The 21136-nt window shown below is 49.1% G+C and overlaps 1 protein-coding gene across 1 annotated transcript in view; it reads left to right on the top strand.

Moving 5' to 3' along the window:
- LOC144109822 (uncharacterized) overlaps positions 1–16551 on the top strand; it is a 36276-nt gene extending 19725 nt beyond the window's left edge. Inside the window, exons 5-8 of the mRNA XM_077642606.1 lie at positions 9298–9418; positions 12661–12904; positions 13439–13711; positions 15773–16551. Coding sequence (XP_077498732.1) covers positions 9298–9418; positions 12661–12904; positions 13439–13711; positions 15773–16551 — 1417 coding nt within the window. The remainder of the gene's footprint in view (positions 1–9297; positions 9419–12660; positions 12905–13438; positions 13712–15772) is intronic.
- Positions 16552–21136: the final 4585 nt, after the last annotated feature.

Raw genomic sequence — 21136 nt, 5'->3', positions numbered from 1 at the left:
TCATTCACCCATTCACCCTCTCGCTCACATCGCTCAAGTTCGGCACTCTTACTGGCTCGTTCTTAGTTGCCAAATGACGCGTTTTCATCTGTTTTCAGTGCTCGTCTTGTTCGCGCCTTCTCTTTCTAAGACGCGTACCAACCAGTCGAACTTTTTTTTATTTTTTTTTCCTATTTGAAGCTATCTCATGCTCCATGCTGAGGGCATTCGAGAGGGGAGTGAGCGGTTAGAAAATGCTTCACACTGCTGGTGATGGCCTTCCAAGCTTGCTAATTCATTGACTTGTTTGTTGGCTATATCACTCCTTCGCCGACACTCACTAGCTCGCTCTCAATAGCACATTGACTAGATTAATCATTCAGGCTCCTTTGTTAACTCACTCGCATTCTCACACAGTGACTCGCTCACTAACTCAATCATGCTCTGACGCAGTCATAACGGCGACCACAACGCACGTGACCAGTAAAAGTGGCTGAAGACGGGGAAGAGAACGTTCTCTTCTCGAGGAAAGAAGCCGCCTTGCACACAGTATTTTCCAGCGACGACCGATGCTGACTTTGAGGCCATTTAAGAAGCAATCAAGGAAAGCGAAACGCTGTCCTACGTGTGCAAAATTCAAGCGCGATCTTTCAGTTCAGGAAGAAATTTATTATTTTAGCATTCCCACAGATTCAGCTGTTTCACTTAGACTGTCCTAGTCTTTATAAGAACAGAGCGCGTAACTTACTTATAAAGATTAAAAAAGGACCAAAAATAATTTATTTTGATGCGGAAGCAGCTGTTTACGCGAATTATACTCAGAAGCATGTTCTGCAGCCCGTAACCCGGACCTCGCTTCCCACACGAGACGCTGGAACGTTTACCAGAGCTCAATCTTCCGTCTCTGTGCGTGGCTAATGCGTCGACACGCTGACGTAGGTATAGCTAATTTTACAATGCGACAACCTCGTATAGTTATTGGACAAAACTTATGCCTCACAGTTGCAGAGATTATGGACAGAAAATTTCCCTGGGCTAGTCGGTGCGACATCTTTCGAAGGTGATGCACTAGAAAGATACGTTGAAACTGGACCAGAAAAACAGAAAAACATGGTGACGGCGCCCGTGTTGTGCTCGTGCTTTCGTGTTCTCCTTGTTTCCTCTTAACACTCTTTCTCAGTACAGCAACTCTGAAAAATGCCGCATCAACTAAGCTGCCGGAACGGCCCGTTGGAGTTCATTTCGAGTGCATCGGCCTTAAAGGTTCCTATATTGTAGCGATAGCTACATTACGGTAGCATTTCGAGCCTTCAGCGTGGCGGCGCCACCTCCCTGTGGCTGCGCCGCCACGCTGTCACGTGGTTGGTCACATGGTGCGGAGCAGCTGCCAGCGACGCGGTGCCGTGGCTGATCACGTGGTTCGTCACGTGGTTGGTCACGTGACCAAGTCCCACTCAGCCAGCTGTAGCTATCGCGTGACTCCAGGTTTAACCAGAGCTAAACTACCGCCAATTTTTTTTCATCGCTCCATCTCCTGTGCGCCTTGATTACGTTCATCGTAGACCAAGCTGTCATTATCAGCAGCCTGACTACGCCCACTGCAGGGCAAAGGGCTCTCCCATGCCTCCCAAATTAACCCTTTCGTTTTCCAGCAGCACCCACTGCATTCCCGCAAACTTCTTAACCTCATCCGCCCACCTAACCTTCTGCCGCCCCCTGCTACGCTTGCCTTCTCTTGGAATCCACTCCGTTACCCTTAGGAACCAGCGGTTATCTTGCCTTTGCATTACATGCCCTGCCCAAGCCCATTTCTACCTCCTGATTTCGACTAGGATATCAATATCCAGCGTTTGTTCCGTCGTCTACTCTGCCCTCTTTCTGTCTCTTAAAGTTGCGCCTATTATTTCCCTTTCCATAGCTCGCTCAGTTATCCTCCATTCACCATGAACTTTCACTTTTTAAAAGATGTGTATAGGTTTGATCACGTTCAGAAACCGGGATTATGAGCAGGACCTATATCTCAAATTATTTGGGGTTCAGGACTCATCGGGGCCTCAGGTTTGATGGGGCCCCACTGTTAATCAGTTAGCCAGGATTATGCAGAGCCGCGGGGTTATTCGGAGCACCTGTATCAGAGGGGAACGACAGGCTTCACTTGGAACTCGTCTATGCCATGTCCAGCTTTGTCCTTGTGCGTTTTACACCGTAGAACAAGTGTTACAGATGTAGACGTCTTTCTATAATGCAGTGCAAACTTGAGCTGCTTATTATTACATATGCCCGGACTATTGGGGATGTCCTGTCAGCGGGCAAAACAGAGGCCGAACACGCTGAATCCACTATAGTCGTGGCTACAGTCGTGGCTCGAATACTCCTGCCTGACTGCGAGAGCGATATTTTACTCGGCCCTAATCTACTTGGAGTGCATCTGCCGTGAGCAACTGCTACGGCGACGTCATGGAGGTCAGCATTCCTATCTGCATAAAAACGCAATGAATCCTTAACCTGTAGCGCCTTCAGTGCGTTCCCTGCATGAAGTATGATTACAAACGTGCCCTGACATCACGAATAGTGCCTCGTTGCGTGCTCCCCAAGCAGCACAAGTAATTGGCCCAACATTGGAACTGTATTGGCAAAGCTGGCCCTACAAAGGACCAGGATGGGACCATCGTGTTGCAATATTGGGCCGATGACCTGTGCTGCTTGGGTCTTTGTCCCTTTCCCTAGCAGCCCTAACAGCCTATTTGTTTGACGCAGGTAGAGGAACAGTAAATTAGCCTATTTCGCACCAGCCAGAGTGTTCAAGCGGTGAACAAAGAAGCCTGGAATAAAAGCGCGGACTCCGCAGTGAGCGATCATTAAGTCTCAGATGAGACGTGCGTCAATGAGAAATAGAAAATCAGCAGTTTGTACTTCTACACTGCGGTTTAGTTCGACAGGTTATCGTTTCCAGGACTGCCGGCGTGGTAAGGAAATACGTGTACTTTGGGTAGGTAATAACCGCAGATCCGGATCACGAGAGGGAAATAACTAGAAGAATAAGAATGAGGTAGAGCGCATTTGGCAGGTTTTCTCGGAATATGAATAGCAGTTTACAAATATCCTTCATGGGAAAAGTATATAACAGCTGCAACTTACCGATACACACCTATGGCGCAGAAACGTGGAGGGTAACGGAAAAGGTTCAGCATAAACCGAGGACAGCGCAGCGAGCTATGGAAAGGAAAATGATAGGTGTAACTTTAAGGGACAGGAAAGGGCAGACTGGGTCAGGAATCAAACACGGCTAAAGGACATCCTAGTCGAAGTCAAGAGCAAGAAATGGGCTTGGGCAGGGCATGTGATGCGAAGGCAAGATAACCGCTGGTCTTTAAGGGTAACGGAGTGGATTCCAAGACAAGGTAAGCGTGTCAGGGGAAGGCAGGGAGTTGGGTGGACTTGCGAGTTTACGAAGTTTGCGTGGATGGATTGGTCGCGGCTGGCAGCGGATAGTGTTAATTGGATAGTTATGGGAGAGCACTGTCCTGCAGTGGGACGTAGTCACGATGATGCCGGCGACGACCGGTAAGGACATAGTGACACTGAAATGCACCATGGAGTTTCCTAGGAATGACCGTCGTTAACCAAGCAGATTTTAGGGCATGCTGGTTTCGGAATCACGCCACCGTTTAGAATGAAACAGCAATTTTAAATGCCGAACAGTGGGACGTACTTTCAGAAGTCATCCGAGTGGCTTAATCATTCTGAGGCGCAAACGAAGGTGTAGATAAGATATTGGCGTTGTTCAGACATGGGCACCCTCACGAGGGCGTCCTCAGTCGCACATTCATGACATCCAAAACGCGATGAGGTGGGTGTGAGGAAGAATAGGCGGAGAAAAATTGCAGAGGGTGAGCGTAAGGGAATGCAGAGGTGATGCGGTAAGGAAGGGTAGTCTGCACAGGCTGAGGGTGAGGCAGAAAGTCGTGAACCAGCCTTTTGTGACGTCATGGGCGTCATGTTCTCGCCAGCAGTTTGTGCAGACTTGTTTTTTTCTTTTAAATCTAGTGACCTTATGAAACAACGAAGCACTTATTTCTCTAAGCCCAAAGTTGTGCGACTCGCACCACCTGTCCCGCATATGAGGCGTTTTTTCTGGCGGATCTTTACGGCCTCGTGTAGCGTTCGTGCTTTCGCCTGGTTGCAGATTTATTAGCATTAGTCGGGACTAGTAATTTTGTAGCACACGCATCAAAGCAGTGGACTAGACCAAAAAATAGGGTACTCTAAATCGGCATCAAAATCTACAAAGAAAAATGTACGACCATGGTGACTATGTACAATACATCGAAAGTGCAAAACATGCTGCACTAAAAGCACGACACACCACAATGAAGCGACAATAACTACCATGGTCTTTATTTTTAAGATTTTTATTCAGGCGCGCAGCTAGTTTTCATGTCAAAATATTTTGATAGCACCTGCGAAGATGATGAGAGGGGAAAGCTACGATTTGAACATGTTGGTGAATCGCCAACGCCAAACGCATTCTTTTATCTTCCAGCCAACAATGTAAGTAGGCCGCCCAATATCTGTTATCGCTATCTTTTACGTAACGTTTACATTTTGAAGTAAACGTAAATCGTGGGTTGTAGCCCGTGCTACCTGCTAAACTGCCGGGTGCGCGGTTTGCATGGCGCCCGCGCTTCTTAAAGTTTCCATAAGGCGCGTCTCATAATTTCATATATTGTCACGTAGTAGCGACTGCAGTCCCGCGATCAGGAAGACAGTGAAAATGGCTTCCAAACTAAACTTTTTATCTGGGCTGACTTGCGCCCGCAAAGAACTGAATGACTCGGAGGCGGCTTAGCAACAAGCGTGCTTGGCGGTCGTCGAATGCCCGCCGCTCTTGGCCGTGCTCAATTTCAAGCTGGCCGCGAATTTTCGAGATATGACGGCCAAGTTACTACAACATTCTGGAACAACCTAGAATCGGCTCCACCTGTATGCAGTCATCGAGATAAATCTGGTCACGTCTTGCATCACAAGCAAAGCGATACAGCCGCGTGTCGGCAGCTTTGAAGGATGAAAACAAACAGTACAAAGATCCGCGGCGTTATTCCCCTCTCAAAGAAGCATCGACTCAATGCCTTAAAACGAATAAGGCGAACTTAGAACAGACTGTGCTCAATAAACACCGAGAGTGGAAACACAGAGTCCTTTAGCGCACATAATAGGGCTTTAGACGAACGACATGGACAACTTCTGGTCGTGCGCAGCATCGCTGGGATGCGGTAATATCCCCAGGGACGACTTCATTGTCCAGTTTACCTAGGAGACGAAGAACATTGTTCGGGCCGGAATAGCGGCGCAAAAGTTCTTCAAACCACAGTGGAAAATGGCGTCCAAACCCAGACTCGGTCTCCTGGCTTGCATTCCGTGCTGCGTCTTCGTAGATTGTAGCGTCTGGCGTCGGTCCGCGGCTGGTCTTTTGATCCGCATATCGCGCAAGTCTTCGGGCTTCTGTGCGCTGAAGGTAGACGGCGACGCCTGCGTTATTTTCCTCGATAACGTTGGGCAGCATGGCGTCTAGCGTAAACGTGGCCGCCCTGCCATGGACGAACATAAAAGAGTGATCTGAATGGTCTCCTGCACTGCGGTGTTGTAGGCGAAGACGATGTAGGGCATGATGACGTCCCAGGTCTTGTGTTCTGTACTGACGTAGATGGCGAGCATGTCAATGATGGCTTTGTTCAGGCGCTCGGTCAGCCCGTTGGTCTGCGGATGGTATGGGGTTGTCCTCCGATGGCTTAGCTGTAGCGCAGGATGGCTCGCCTCAGTTCCGCCATGAACGCTAATCCTCTGTCCGTGATGAGCACATCTTCTGGGCCATGTCGCGGAAAAATGCGCTCCACGAAAAATTTGGTGACTTCTGCTGCTGTTCCGTTCGGTAGGACATTTGTCTTGACGTAGAGGGTGACGTAGTCGGTTGCCATGGTGAACCACTTATTTCCAAACGTTGACTTCGGGAAAGGGCCAGCCAGGACGATGCCGATTTGCTGAAAGGGCCTTAAGGGAGGTTCGATAGGGTTCAGAAATCCTGCTGCTCGGGTGGAAGAGGTCGTTCCTCGCTGTTAATCTAGGCAGGTTTTCACATAATGTTGACATCGGCAGACAGTCAGGGACAGTAATACTTGTCTTGAATACGGCGGAGGGTGCGAGAAACCCGAGATGATCAGCTGTCGGCTGGTCGCGGGAAACCTGTAGAACTTCTTCGCGGAGACTTGCAGGTAAAACATGGAGGTAGGCTCTTTTGTTCGCTGCGAAGTTCTTCACGAACACATCATGCTGTACACAGAACGAAGACAATCCTCGCTTGAACGAGGCGGGGGGGGGGGGGGGGGGGTAGAGAAACTTTGCGTTCCAAGTACTGAATGAGGCGTTTAAGGTCGGGCTGGTGGGCAAACGAGCCGCCCGAGGGCGGCGTTGCATCTACAGGGGCTCGTGGCAGGCAGTCGGCGTCAGCGTGCTTCCGCCCGGACTTGTAAAAGACGGTGACGCCAAACTCATGGAGGTGCTGGCTCCATCGAGGTGCCGGTGGTTATCGGGACTCCTTCACTCATCGCATTTCCTATAGCCGTTGCGTCGCTCGTAAGGTGGGCGTGCGGGAGCTCGGGGCCGTCTTCCTTGGAGAGCTGGTCCCCGTCGAAGAGGGTTTAGGGGTCTCGTCGAGGCGCAGGACTGCGTAGTGCGGCGTCGTAGGTCTTGCCTCCAGCTTCCATCGGTGTCGGCGGTGAAGGGGAGCCAAGCGCATGCTGTACTTCTTCATGGATGATGTCTGTGAGCGACGCCACCTGAGTCTGCTGCGTCTGCTGTGTTGGGGTTGGCAGCAGCAAGGAAGGTTCTTCCCAAACAATTTCGCGTATTGGACCTCGCAGGTTATCCCCACTTGCACGGGTATAATGTGAGGGGCTTTCCTTCAAGGGGCTGGTTGTACTGACGGGTTCGGGCGTCCAGGGTCTTTTCAATGGTAGAAACTTCGACCACAGTGAGCCTGCCTATAGTTTAACCGTGTCTATTTGTGAACTTTCACAGAAAGTTTCCTGTTGGAATATCAGCAATGTGCGCAAATTGTCATTGTGATGATACCACGAAATGCAAGTCAAATGGATGTCCACCAATCGATGATCTCTTCCAAATGCTCGCACGGATGCTTCATTAATCTCTCAAAATGATGTTTGACATTGGGACATTGGTGCATATCCTATAATTCTTTGTGTCCACAGAGGACGCCGGCGCAGCGGTGGTGCAGGCCTTTCGGGCCGATGTTGTCTCCTCTATGATTAAATTTTCAATTCTATATAACACCTAAAAAGGGGGTTGAGTGCCCCTCAATCTTAATAACGCACCTTTTGACCATGGGGAGCCCTTCGTTCGAACATTTAGTTGCGACCCTCGCAACGATATGCCGCGTATACCAGTGTATAGGGTTGAGACGAAGGAGACTCTTTACACCCATTAAAGAAAAGAATTAATAGGAACTACGCACCTTTTCGTGAATCTTGGAGGAATGGCGTTTTTGGGCAATCAGCAATCGGAAAGTTCTTAAGAAAGGGGGTTTTCGTAAGAGAAGGAGAGGATTACTGTATGAGTGACCCGTCGATTAAATTGCCTGAGAAGGAAGGCAGATTTTTGAACTGCGCGTCGTCCTAGATATGGAATTTTGGAGTGTATAAAACGTGTTCTTTCTGTCGAATAAATAGTAGCGAGCCTGCGCTTGTGTACATCTTCTCGTCCTCGTCCGTGTGTGCGCAGTACCCTACTGCCCGTTCCTCAGTGCAGAGTAGCAAGTCAGATATTCATTTTTCCAGCCAACCTCTCTGCCTTTCCCGTCAATAAACCCCCTTTCTCTCTCTGTATTTAAAAAAAATTGGCTCTGGTTTAGCTTTGGTTAACCCTAGTTGAATAACGAAAGCTTCGTTTCCTCGGCACGCCGTCTACGCAGTGTCTCATTCCGACGCTCTCGAGAACTCAAACTGGTCCCTTCCGCAGTTGAAGAGTCACTGCGGGACGTGGCACGACTTCTAGCCGCATCTTCGTTACGACGCTTCTCGAGTCGTGCGGCGCGCTCTTCTGGCGTCTCTTGAGCGCGTTGTCTCTTCCTCGCTTCGTCCTGTCGTTGTTGTGTCTCTTTCGCGCTCTCCATAGCGACTACAATACACTGAGGTGAAGCGCATATACATATACACCCCTCCTCCCCCCCCCCCCCCCGCTAGGCGACACCTCCTCTCCCTCTACCGCAGTAGGGAACATCTGGTGGAGCGAGCGACGACGGCAGTGGCGTCGACGGCAGCGCCATCTGTTGGAGCGCGGCTGCAGCGCTGCTAGGCAACGGCGACTCAAGGTCGTTCGTCGGCCAGCGCATACGGCATACGGCTGCCTACATACGGCATACGGCGCTACGAGCCGAAATTGCTCGCTGGCTGGCGTAGTAAAGCTTTCGCTTTAAAATCTTCCCACCAGTCGACTGAGTCAAGACGTACTTAACGAAAAAGACGGGTTGCCTCTGTTTAGAAGTGAATGGTGCGGTGTTGGCCAAATGCTTAGGAGAATACCCCAAGGTGGAGTAGATTTGTAATGAAGGAGTACTTACTAATTTACAACCAAACGCAGCCACACAGCTAGAAAGGAAATCGCAGCCGTATGGCCGCGTTTGGATGGATGTCAAGTAGTAATTACTCCTTTATCACAAATCTACTCCGCCTTGTGGGATTCCCCTGAACATATGACCAACACTGTTCCCACTTCGAGCCATTGTTCTATTCGCTCTCGCCCTCCCCATAAGCTTGCCGTTCCGGTTAGCCCAGTTGGTAGAGCGTATGCTCCGGTGAAGCAATGGTCAAGGGCTCGAAGCCCGGACCTGGACGAATTTTTCCGTAACTACGAAGTTTCTGTGGAAGCTGTCTAGCTTTCCTTTGCAGCCGAATGGCTGCGCTTGGGTGGATGTCAGTGAGTAATTACTTCCTTATTAGAACTGTACTCCACTTTGGGGGATTCCCCTAAACATTTAACCGATGAAAGCTGTTTTGCGTGGGCGTGATGTCTTTGTGATCCGAACGTGATCCACTTTAGAGGCCAACTTAACTTTGTGTTTAGTGTTGCTTTCACTTTATGGCCACACGCGATGCAAGTCAGCTACACCCTCCGACCTTTGCAACAATCTGAGCGCTGAATTTCGTTAGATGGGCCCGATGTGGAGTTTTCCAGCTTGTGTCATCCAAGATCTCTGGATAACCGGCGCGGCGGACCCAATCACGTTCGGTAATATCTTTTTTGCAGGAAGTATATCCCCAGCGCCGGGGAGCAGGACTGTGCGACTGGGAACCTTCCTGGCGGCGGATCATCGCAGTCTGTTGGTGACGACGAAATCCGCTTGTGTGCCTCAGCCGTGGAGGACGAGGCACGTCTGTCCTGTGTTCAGAGGTTTCCACTCAGCGTCAGGCTACACTGTCTTAGACACCTAGCCAGTATTCAGGGATGAAAGCTTTGAACTTCCAAATTATATACGCTTGTAGTAAGGCAGCGGTGCAAGTTCATATTGCGTGATCAACGAAGCTCACTTGAGCAGCGATTTTGGAACACTGATGTTCTGCCCCCTCTGTGCATATATATATATATATATATATATATATATATATATATATATATATATATATATATATATATATATATATATATATGCAAATGTGTTATTCGAATTTAATGGTGGTGAACACGGAGACACGATCTCGCCAATGCTATTCACCATTTGTTTACAGGCGGTGTTCCGAGGCTTAGAAGGGGGACAGTTGGGGATAAGAGTTAAGTGACAATACCTGAGTAATTCGCTATTCGCTTATAACATTTCCTTGCTAAGCCAGTCAGGAGATGAACTGCAAGGCATGATTAATGAGTTAGATATACAGAGGAGAGCGGTGGGTCTAAAAATTAACACGCATAAAACCAAAGTAATGTTTAGCAGTCTACCAAGGGAACAACAGTTCACAATTGGTAGCGAGATGCTGGCAGTGGTAAGGGAATGCGTTGACATAAAGCACGTAGTGACCGCTGATCCGGATCATGAGAGGGAAATAACTAGAAGAATAAGAATGGGGTGGAGCGCATATGGCATTTGCCATATGGCGTATATGGCAAAGACCAGACGGCATACATATAAAGCCCCGCTTTAAAGAAGCCGCACAAACGGGCCAGCGTGGCCTAGCGGTCGCGTGTCTGACTCTCAACTCAACGGTCAGAGGTTCGAACTATGACTAATTAGTCCCATTTTCTTTCCAACGCAATTCATTTACTTCATATGCATGCATGTTTTAATGACGTTTGGGTCGTGTTGAGACCGTTTATTCACCAGAGTTTTGTAATGTCTTCTTCACTGTTAAAATCCGGCGCTCATCGTATGACGTAGCAACTTTTTCGACCAATCCAGAGTTTTCTCTCACATCGTCGATAAGATAACTACTAGAACGCCGACGCCGGATTTTCCGACGAACTGGACCGTTAATGCGGTCGCGTTGAAGAAAAAAATGAGCCTACGCCGCACGCCCGTTTGATTATCTACAGAGCCGCGGTGGCGGAAGGGATATCCGATTATGAGAAAACCAATTATTATTATTATTATTATTATTATTATTATTATTATTATTATTATTATTATTATTATTATTAATATTATTATTATTATTAACATACCTGAAAGCAAATGTTGCATGACTTTCAGTGCAGACGCTGAAATATATTTGCCACAGTACTCTCTGAATAGATGGCATTATTTTTTCTCAGAACCAAATTGAACAGAACTGTCAGGTTTGATGGCTGTACATTTTTCATCATCATAATCAGCCTAACTAAGCCCACGTCAGGGCAAAGGCCTCTCCCGTGTCTCTCCATTAACCCTGTCCTTTGCCAGCTGCGGCCACCGTATCCCCGCAAACTTATCAATCTTATCCGCCCACCTAACTTCCTGCCGCCCCCTGCTACACATGCCTTCTCTTGGAATCCACTCTGTCACCCTCAAGGGCCAGCGGTTACCTTGCCTTCGCATTACATGCCCTGCCCAAGTCCATTTCTTCCTCTTCAGTTCGACTTTGCCGACCAGGGCGCAAATGTCGTTTGCCTGTCGATAGCAGATCGATACGTAAAGGTAAACAACGGGCTTATGATATGTTATAAGGGTGGTCAAAATCAGGCTTTCAACATCATTTAAATACTGGTGATCAGTACGCAAACGGTAATTTCGCGCACAGGTTATGCGTCCAGAAAGAGAACGAAGGATTAATAGACGTTGCCAGTCTCATAACTATAGCTCAACTCGGTAAACTCTTCAGTGACTCTAGCTAACGAGTGTGTTTTTATTTAAAACTTAGAGGCGGCCGTGTTCGTATTTTGCTCTATTCGGTAGAATTCTCGTCGGAACGATACAAAATGGAACAATCTAGTGGAACAAGCTAATAGAACAATCTAGAAGCACAATCGAATTGATTTGGCTACTGGTATTGGCAAATATCATTAATTAGAAGTGCGAATTCTACTTCGTTTTGGCAAGACGAGTCTGGTTACAGAATGTTTAGTGCTTCTGTAACGCATATATTGTGCAACGCACATATCGTTTAAGATGCAATGATTTAAACGGGGTCATCTGGGATTAAAGCCGAGACAAGTAACTCCGGGAAATGTGACTGGCTAAAGAATACGGGTCAGCGGTGGGCTGCTAGGTAAGGAAGGCAACAGCTTGGAATGGCGCTGCGGAGGCGATTTTTCCAAAACGGAAAATGAGGTAACGAGGAGAGGAGAAAGTATAGCTGCCTCCGATCAGACAACAGCTTCCTCTTTGTGTGTATGCTCATGCGTGCTCCTGCTTGGAAGTTGCTCCGCGAGCTGGATTTATGTGTCTTGTGCGGGAGCGAGCAAGGATCATATTTGTCGGTGTTGTAATTGTTACAGTGATAGGAAAATTGATACCTACAAGATTTGCAGATAAAAAAAAATTAGCCTTTCGTGAAGATAGTTAGTGGTGTTGAATCGAAACAGATACTTCGAAATGAATTTGTTCAATTCAGAAATAGAATTAAAAAGCATTCGTTTATAAAAGCTGAGATTTTATTTCATTGAAAATGATACCTTGAGGATGCAACTATCTGGTGCATGCCGAGTGGAAGTGAGGAGCGAGAAGCTGGACGTGCAAAATTCAAGATTATGTCAGAGGCTTCAGTAGTACTGATAATACGTAGCCGCAGCTCCGGCCATAGTGCGCCAACCAGAAGGCACTAAGCGTTAGTAATGGTTAATCAGAACATTAAAAAAAATAATGGCCACATCACCATAGGTATTACTTAGAGTAATAGAAGACGCCAATGTACTTTTGAAAATAATGCTTGTTTATACGGCACAACTGGCTCATACCCGAGCCACTCTGTTGGATGAAACGACATGTACTAATGGTAAATCTTACTGAAATCTTTTCGACCCTTTACAAACCGCTAAATAGTCACGTAAGTACGGTAAAATGTTCACACACCTTCAGTGTTCTATAAGTGCGTTCATAATTCATTTCAAGTTGCTGCACCTTCGCGGAAGCTGCTTGCTTGATCAAAAGTTTCAGTGTCTGCATATTGCACTCATTGTCTGATTACTCGGCACCGCGGGCAGGTCATGCAGGCAGCGAACGCCGTCATAGAAGAGGCTATGGCAGCCTTGTTCATTCAGCCGTCTCCACCACAACGTACCGACGCTGCTCAAGAGTCACGACCTCATGAGCCCCCGTTTGACGTCGAATCACCCACGTCTCAGCCGAGAATGCCTCTCACCCGCGGCGAGAAGCTACGCGGCGACATCGACGACGACACCAAGCCACCCGAGCTCGCCGACCCAGAGAAGACTGCGACGCCACCAAGTGAACAAAGCGGCCATGAGCATCGAGTGGCTTCAGATAGCTCGAGTGTTACACACAGCCAAGACGATACACTGTCCATGTCATCAACTCTCGGTGCGACTTGGGGCAACACAGTGCCGGCAAACGCTGATGCGGCTGTTGCTCCTGGTGAATCTAGTTCGGCAACGACTGGCTCTGCTGGTCACAAGGCCTGTTCGTTGAGGGAAGATGCTAACTCAGTTAAAGCTGGTACGGGTATTGTTTTCGCCCCATTGCACGCCGATAGGATGCCCCACGACTTTAATAAAGCCACCCTAGCTTCCGAATGTTTGAAGACCATAAGCTGCGAATCCGGCCACGGCGCGCATAAGGCCATTGTAGTCAAGGAACTCGAAGAACGTTGTTTTAGCCCTGAAGACGTGACGAGGAAGGACACTGAGACTGTGAAGCTTAGCCATGCTTCAGCCGTACATGAAATACGGGCCGAAGCTCATCGTACCCGAGAGGACTCTTGTTCAGACCGTCTTAACGTCGTGAAAGCAAACGTGCTGACAGAAAAGAAGGAGAAAGTGGCCGTGGTCGCTCCGCTAACGGTGGGGAAAAAAGATTCCGCGCCGCCCCACACCACCGACACCAAGCCCGTGCTGGTAATAGAATCGGAACCCGTGAATTTCAGTGCCATCTTCGACGGAGACTGGGAGGACGAGTTTCCGGCAACTGCAGAGACTGATGTTGTTATTGGCGCCTGCGTCAGCGCCGAGCTTGATGCGTCTCATCGCGCTGTCTTTGATGAATCATCAAGTCACCATGAGTCGACGAAAGACCGCAGTGATGCAGATGACGCGGAGAGACAAAAATACAAAACAGGAGACTCGGCGAGGCGTCCTCCCTCCAAGCGAGCGAGATTGCCTTCTCAACACTGTGCCCGTGAAACGCCACCGCCCGGCTGCATTAATGGTCCAGCGCGCAGTGACGTAGAACTTGGCCACAGCTCAATGCATTACAGCGGTAGTGTGCGCAGGAGCGCACTCGAAACCTACCAGAATTCTTCCAGAAGGCAAGCTACGGATATAGCAGAAATTTCGGCTTCAGCGTCGCCTCCGTCCTTCGGATTGCAGAGTGCGCAAGACGATGTCGGGACTGAGGTTGAAGTTTATTGCGAGCCGAGCCAAGACCCGCTTTCGCAAGGCTGGAGTACAAACATTTTCAAAGCTCCGTTGAGTGACGACAGCGGCTTAGAGCTGTGCACGCCTCAACGGAATCGAACCGGGCACAACAGAAGTCTTGGTTCGCCCCAGAATGATTCACTGATAATAGATGAGAGCCGTATCACGTTACGGACGAGCTCAGACGAGGAAACCTATGATGCACCTATGGTCGACAGCAGAGGACACGAGTTTACGACAAGCGAGCAACAGATGTCAGGGTGGTTTTCACAAACACCTCAAGCGCCCGCTAAAGAAAACGCCTTCCGTCTGTTCACCGGTGTCCCGAAAGACTTTTCGGAGGAGGCTTCTTCGTGCAGCAGGGTAAACCTAGGAAAGCTGAAGGAGAGAAGTAGTGCCACAATCTCGCTGCCCCGAGATAAAATAAGCGACTGGTACAGGCCCCTCAATGGCGGCAGCGGCCACCTCGAGCGGCAAGCGCGAACTGGGTCCAGCCTTTGCCAAGAAAACAGCACCGGCAATGGCGCGAAAGCACAGAGGAAAAGCTGCGTGCTAAATTCTTCCAAACTGTTCCGAAATAAGCGCAAGCTCGGACCTATTTCCGACCAGACCAACAGAATCACCCGCTACTTTCCCGCCAAAAAATGTGCCTACAAAACGTCGCCAGTGCACTCTGGGAACAAGGATTCGCTTGGTGCTCTTAATCTGCCCAACCTTAACAGATTTCGCTATAGTCGCATGGAGGCCTGTTCCAGGCGCACCGCCAACACGGGTGTCGCTTCCTATTCTGCTTCCCCGGAGTTGGAAGGTGAGAATGATTTCTGCAGCAGCAGTACCCAAGGCGATACATATGCGGCATCAACGAACAGTATACATCAGTCACAAGCCGGCAGTTTTGCAAATACAGACTGGCCGCAGTCGGCGGACCCCGGGAGGTACGGTCTTGGGCGTGGCAGCGCGGCGGCATCCTTGCGCACAAGTAAAGACACATGTCCCGCAAACGTTCAAGGCAGGTCGTTCCCTCTTGGTGTCAGTAACTATGGGGTCAGGACAGAGAGTAATCATCATGAGGCAGCTGGTCATTTTCAAGTCCGCCAAAGTGCACTGGATGCAACGTCCCGCAGCATAGCGACTGCAAACGTAAGCTGCAATAACGTACGTCTCTGCGATGGACCAGCAAGAACCATACAGGCGCAAGGAGCGAGCACTAAACGGCTTTGCAGTGCTGGGATGTATAAAAGGCTGCCCCCTGGAGCAAGTGCTACGTTTAGATTAGAGCTTCCACAAGCTCAGTCTGCCAAATATCAAACGATGAACCCTGGAAGCGTCACAGCAGCCAAGCGTCTCCGAGAAAATGGCTCTAGAATCGTTTATGACAGGCATTTGGAGTGTGAGGCTTGGAATGGAAGTTCTGTCGACGAACAAGGAAAGCGCGCAGTCAATGCCGCGCAGGATGATATTGGGCAGAACATTGATCGTGGAGGTCACCAGCAACAATTTTTTCACGAGAATGGTTACAAAGTACAAACAATAGCAGTTAACAGAGCGCCACCAGTTCGTGCCTGGCGGTCATCGAACTTATTGTGTAGCGCTGACAGCATCAATGGCCAAGCAACCAGGTCTGAAACATCAGAAGACCGATACGAAGAAATCAAAGGGCATAAAAATGCGTGCGTGGAACCCAATACCTACGGTTTTTATGAGGACCAAAGGCTTCTACCAGGCAACGGCGAATATGAGGTGACCTCGTTTCACGTACAAGACGGCCTCAAAGAAGACTCACTCAACGGCGACTTGTACACACCACAGCAAGCGGAGGCAGTAGCACTATTCGAGGGTCCCACGACGGACACTTATCCCTGTGAACAGTGGTCTCTAGATGAAGAACCTGGCGTGGAGTCCGGCACATGCGGGGACCTGGAACTCGACGGACAAGGAGCAGTGCCGAGCAATGAAACCCGCTGGGGCGAAGGGGCGGCCATACAAGCGAGCGAAGAAGAGCAAGAGTGCGTCCGACGGCTCATACAGGAGACGCTGCATCGACCCGCTCACGCAGTCAGACCGACGCGCTCAGGAATCAGAGCTGGGAACACTGCTAGGCAGCCCGCCATCCCAGCAGGAAGTTCCCCGAGGCGAGACTCAGCAGCCAAGTGGAACAGGGCTCAGGGCAGCACTCTGGACGCTGCTCTTCGGAGGCGACAGCCAGAAGGTGTCGCCGCTGCGCCTCCGGCCAGTGTGCAACAAGGGACGGACAGAAGTGCCGAACACGGCTGCGGTGGTGCTCGGGGCTCTTCGCTTGGGTGGCTGGGACCGCTGAACGTGAAGAACCTCGCGGCAAAGTTGGTTGCCCCGCCACCTCTGCGCAAGCAGCTGGATGAGAACTCTGTTCGTCAGCTTCTGAAGCCCAAGAAGAGCAACATCATGGCGGCGAGCGATTTCCTCTCCATCCGGAAAGTGAAGCCGCAAAGCTCGGAAGCTGGCGCTAAATCCCCTAAGCTCTGAAGTTGTTTTGAGTACCTCATTTGATTACCTTCATTATTTGTTTAAATTCTTTCTGTTACTTGAGGTTATACTATGTTCCCGGCGAAAGCATTGCTCCGGCAAATATGACACTTTTTGCCGCTGTTTGTAAGGGAAGCCATTCCTTGTATTTAGGCGAGGCCTTTTATTCGGATTTTCCTAGTTGAGCATTTTCTTCAAGAAACAAGAAAAAATAAGCGCATTTCTCGCGCTATATCTTTTGCCGCCACTGGTAAGTTTCCTGCGGTGGGAACCTGTATTTGTATTTCTTGGAAAGTTACGAATAAATTTTCTGAGCTCCACTCTTGATAGCACTGTGTCTTGCATTTGAATCACTGATTCGTCTTCAGCCATGCTTTCTATTAGCCTGTGGCGTCTTCAGGAGTGCATCCCTTAAGGAGGAATTCAACATTGGTTGAGGTAACCAGGTATGTACGCATGATACTGCGAGTCTACTGTGCTGAGGGCTGGACATATTAATGATTTAATCATGCCCAACTAAAGTCAGCCCTGCGGTACTAGTTAGCGGTTGTTGATGGATAATAGGAAGCTGCTCAGTAACTAACTCTCGCAGTGAGGACAGGTCAACGACGTCCTTGAGGGCAGAGGGATGGTCGGATGAAAAAGGAGGAAGAAAAAACAAAGAACAAACAATGGTGTGTTCGACACTGTATAATCTAAACGGAGGTGCATGTGCCAGCCTGCTCAGAGGTACAAGTAGACCAAGAAACTCTTGCGCAACGTAGCAGGTGAATGTAAAGCGTACGCAGCGATGTTTTTGTTGTAATAAGGGAGTAATTACTCCCTTATTGGCAGTCATACGGATAGAAATGAAAGCTTCCACAGGAACTTTGAAGTTAAATAAAATTTTGTACTGGTCCGGAGTTCCAACCCGGAACCCTCATTTCAACGCTTTTTTTTTTCTAAATTTCTTTTTATGATGTACAGCTTTTCTTTGTAGTCATATGGCTGCACCGGGTGGATGCCAATGAGTAATTACTTCCTTATAGATCTACTCCCACCTTGGGCGATTCTTCTGAACATTTGACCAGCGAAGTTTTCGGCACCGAACATTGAGGCAAGGGTAAAGCTAAACAGATCGGAAGCGGGCAGAGTGGGTGAGGGAACAAACACGGGTTAATGACATCCTAGTCGAAATCAAGAGAAAGAAATGGGCTTGGGCAGGGCATGTAATGCGAAGGCAAGATAACCGCTGGTCTTTAAGGGTAACGGAGTGGGTTCCAAGAGAAAGTAAGCGTAGCAGGGGGCGGCAGAAGGTTAGATGGGCGGATGAGATTAAGAAGTTTGCAGGCAAAGGGTGGATGCAGCTGGCAAAGGATAGGGTTAATTGGAGAGACATGGGAGAGGCCTTTGCCCTGCAGTGGGTGTAGTAGGGCTGATGATGATGATGATGAAAGCTAAACAACAAAGGCAGACAAGACAACACAGATGCTTAACGCTAGAGCCCCTTGTTCCTATTCAAACTTTGTAGGGGGTCGTTTTCATAGATGTGACTAGACCCACTTCAGGGCAGAGGCCACTCTCATCATCATCAGCGTCACCCTGACTACGCCCACTGTACGGCAAAGGCCTCTTCCACGCCTCTTCAATTAACCCTGCCCTTCTCTTGGAATCCACTAAAAAAAAAAACGCTCGAGGCGTCTCGTCTATCCCACGCACACCGGGCACCTGTCATCCTATTCATCGTTTCATCATCTTAACATTTTCGTGGGACAATTTTTGGAGGGGCCTGCCCATTTGGGCGGGCCCTAAAAAGAAATTTTATTTTGTGGGTATGCGCCATCTTTTGATAGGCTAACAACAACAACAACACTGTCCTGTGCACCCTATCCCAGCAAGCTTCTTAATCTCATCCGCACGCCTAAATTTTGGCCGCCCCCTGTTACGCTTGCCTTCTCTTGGAATATGCTGTCCTAGATCGGCAGGCATATTGGAAGACTGTCATCCACCGGTCTATTCGGCAGGCTTGGGGAACAGAGGCAAAGTGCCGTAATGAGCATGGGGGAGCTGGACTGTCCATGACAAAAAAAAATGGAACAAAAGAAGCAAGCAGCGTTGTCAAGAGGCGTTCGGGCGAATGGGAAAGGGACGAAGAATTTTAATAGAGCTAGGAGTCGAGGGCAGGGCAAACAGCGCCTGCGTAACGCTAATGGGAATCGGGACCTTGGCTCTAAAATTATTTTCCGACATCGCCATCCGACATTGTACGGTGGGCAGAGTGACCGGCCTTAAAGGAGCTCTGAAAGGAGAACTAATAAATTTGCGGTATGCGTGGGATGTTAAAGGACGCCGATTCATGAATATCTTCCAAAAGTGACAGAAAGAGAGAAAACTTTAAGAGGGCTTAGTCAAGCTGGTTGGTGCATTCTTTTTATCGCACAGGTCACGCACAGCAAACTGCTGCTCACATTTTTGACGTACTCTGGACGGAACTTAACGACTTACAACTGACCAACGAGTTTCGTACTAACAATAGAGTAAGAGTTTTGTATCTGGAACTTGCGCTATCTGGTGAATATGTGTGCTGGGTTTATTCACCGTGCTCCCACAAGAGCCTTCTGCCATTTCAGTCGGCTCACTCAAAAATAGCGAAGCGCAGAATCGCCAAAACTTGAATGAAAGCCGCATTGTAGAGGTCTTGCGTGCATCTAACCCAGACAGACTTCGAAGCGCAAGTACAAAGGTTGACCACAGCAGGATACCCTTGAAGTTGCTATCGAACGCCGGAGAGCCATTGATCGCGGAGAGAAAAATTCAGAAGAATGTGTGCACCAACGCTGATCAGTCGGCAAAGAAAAAGATCGCATGTATTCCGTATGTACATAAGGTTTCTCGCAATCTTCAGAAGGGTGTGAGCAGAGCTGGCGTGAGATTTCTTTTCTCCACCAGGAACAAACTAGGGGGGACGTTGAAGCGAGTCAGCCAAGAAAAAAAAAGAAGAAAGCCTGTGAAAACAAAAAAAAAAGAGCGCCGGAAGAAGTTTCTTAACTGCTGATGTGGTGTTTTGTACAACATACCTCTGTCATGTGGCTGATTCTATATCAGCCAGACTGGCCGCTCTTCATTCAATGCCATTCAATGCCATTCAAGGTCATTCAATGCCATTCTCCGGCCTACGCGACGACTGCTTTGCCTAGCGTAGTGAAGCTTTTCGCTGAAACAAATGGCGGTCGACCCACCTTGCCCAAAAATGCGCAAAAAGGCGAGGTTGAAAGGGGGGGGGGGGGGCAGCCAACAGCTTTCCAATCCTACAAACAAAGATTCATCGGGGAGCTTCCCTTGTCGTCAGGCGCCCCCCTGCCCTATCCACGGCGCCGCGTACACGGGAGGACGACGCCGTCAGAATGCGCGGCTGTGGGCTGCCCTGACATAGCAATTGCATGCAAGCTTCTGCTGCATGTGCGCTAGGCGCGGTTTTGATTGGTAGCGCCCAATGTCAGTACTGGGAGAGTGAAATGGGTGAGTGAAATGCGTTTTCGTCCGATCTTTTTATTTGGATTGTCAAAGTTGGTTAAATTTTTTTTGCACGCTCCGATTTCAATCCATTTCCATCGACACGCGGATTTTTTTTTTTAAACCCGGTGGAGAATTGCGTGGCACCAGGATTTGAACCCCGGTCCTCTTGCACGCGAGGCGGACGTTCAACCTCTACGCCATCGCTGCATAACCAGGCCTCGAGTGCGGCCTGATCTCGGTGACCAGAACCGACAACGCACTCTCTCACCAGAGCAGGATTTGGCCACCCTGGTGTAGTACTTGGCCAAAACCTTCTATGATCAAACCAATTAACCCTCGGCCCTCAGTCCCCAGCGGCTGCAGAGCAACTGACCACGGCGGCGGTCAGACCTGTGACGCAGCGGAGGGCGCTAAGAATCTCTGGCTACGGACAGGCCGCCATTGGAATCTGAACCTGGCAGCGTTTAACGCTAGAACTTTAGCTAGTGAGGCTAGCCTAGCAGTGCTGTTTGAGGAGCTAGCGGGAATTAATTGGGATGTGATAGGGCTTAGCGAAGTTAGGAGGACAGGTGAGGCGTATACAGTACTAAAGGACGGACACATACTGTGCTATCGCGGGTTAGAGGATAGACGAGAACTAGGTGTTGGATTCCTCATTAATAAGGATATAGCTGGCAACGTAGAGGAGTTCTACAGTATTAACGAGAGGGTAGCAGCTATAGTAATTAGGCTGAATAGGAGGTACAAGCTGAAAGTGGTGCAGGCCTACGCACCCACATCCAGCCATGATGACCAGACCGTTGAAAGTTTCTATGAGGACGTAGAATCGGCAATGAATAAAGCAAAATCGTAGTACACTGTACTGATGGGCGACTTCAATGCGAAGGTGGGCAAGAAGTAGGCTGACGACCACGCGGTAGGTGACTATGGGATAGGCTCTAGAAATAGCAGGGGAGAGTTATTAGTTGAATTCGCGGATAGAAATAATTTACGGATCATGAATACCTTCTTCCGCAAAGGAGAAAACAGGAAGTGGACCTGGAAGAGCCCAATGGTGAGATTAAAAATGAAATCGACTTCATACTATGCG

This window comes from Amblyomma americanum, chromosome 11, assembly GCF_052857255.1.
Source record: "Amblyomma americanum isolate KBUSLIRL-KWMA chromosome 11, ASM5285725v1, whole genome shotgun sequence".
In the NCBI taxonomy this organism is placed as follows: Eukaryota; Metazoa; Arthropoda; class Arachnida; order Ixodida; family Ixodidae; genus Amblyomma; species Amblyomma americanum.
Note: the sequence above shows the minus strand (reverse complement) of the source record. Positions and strands in the feature narration are given on the sequence as shown.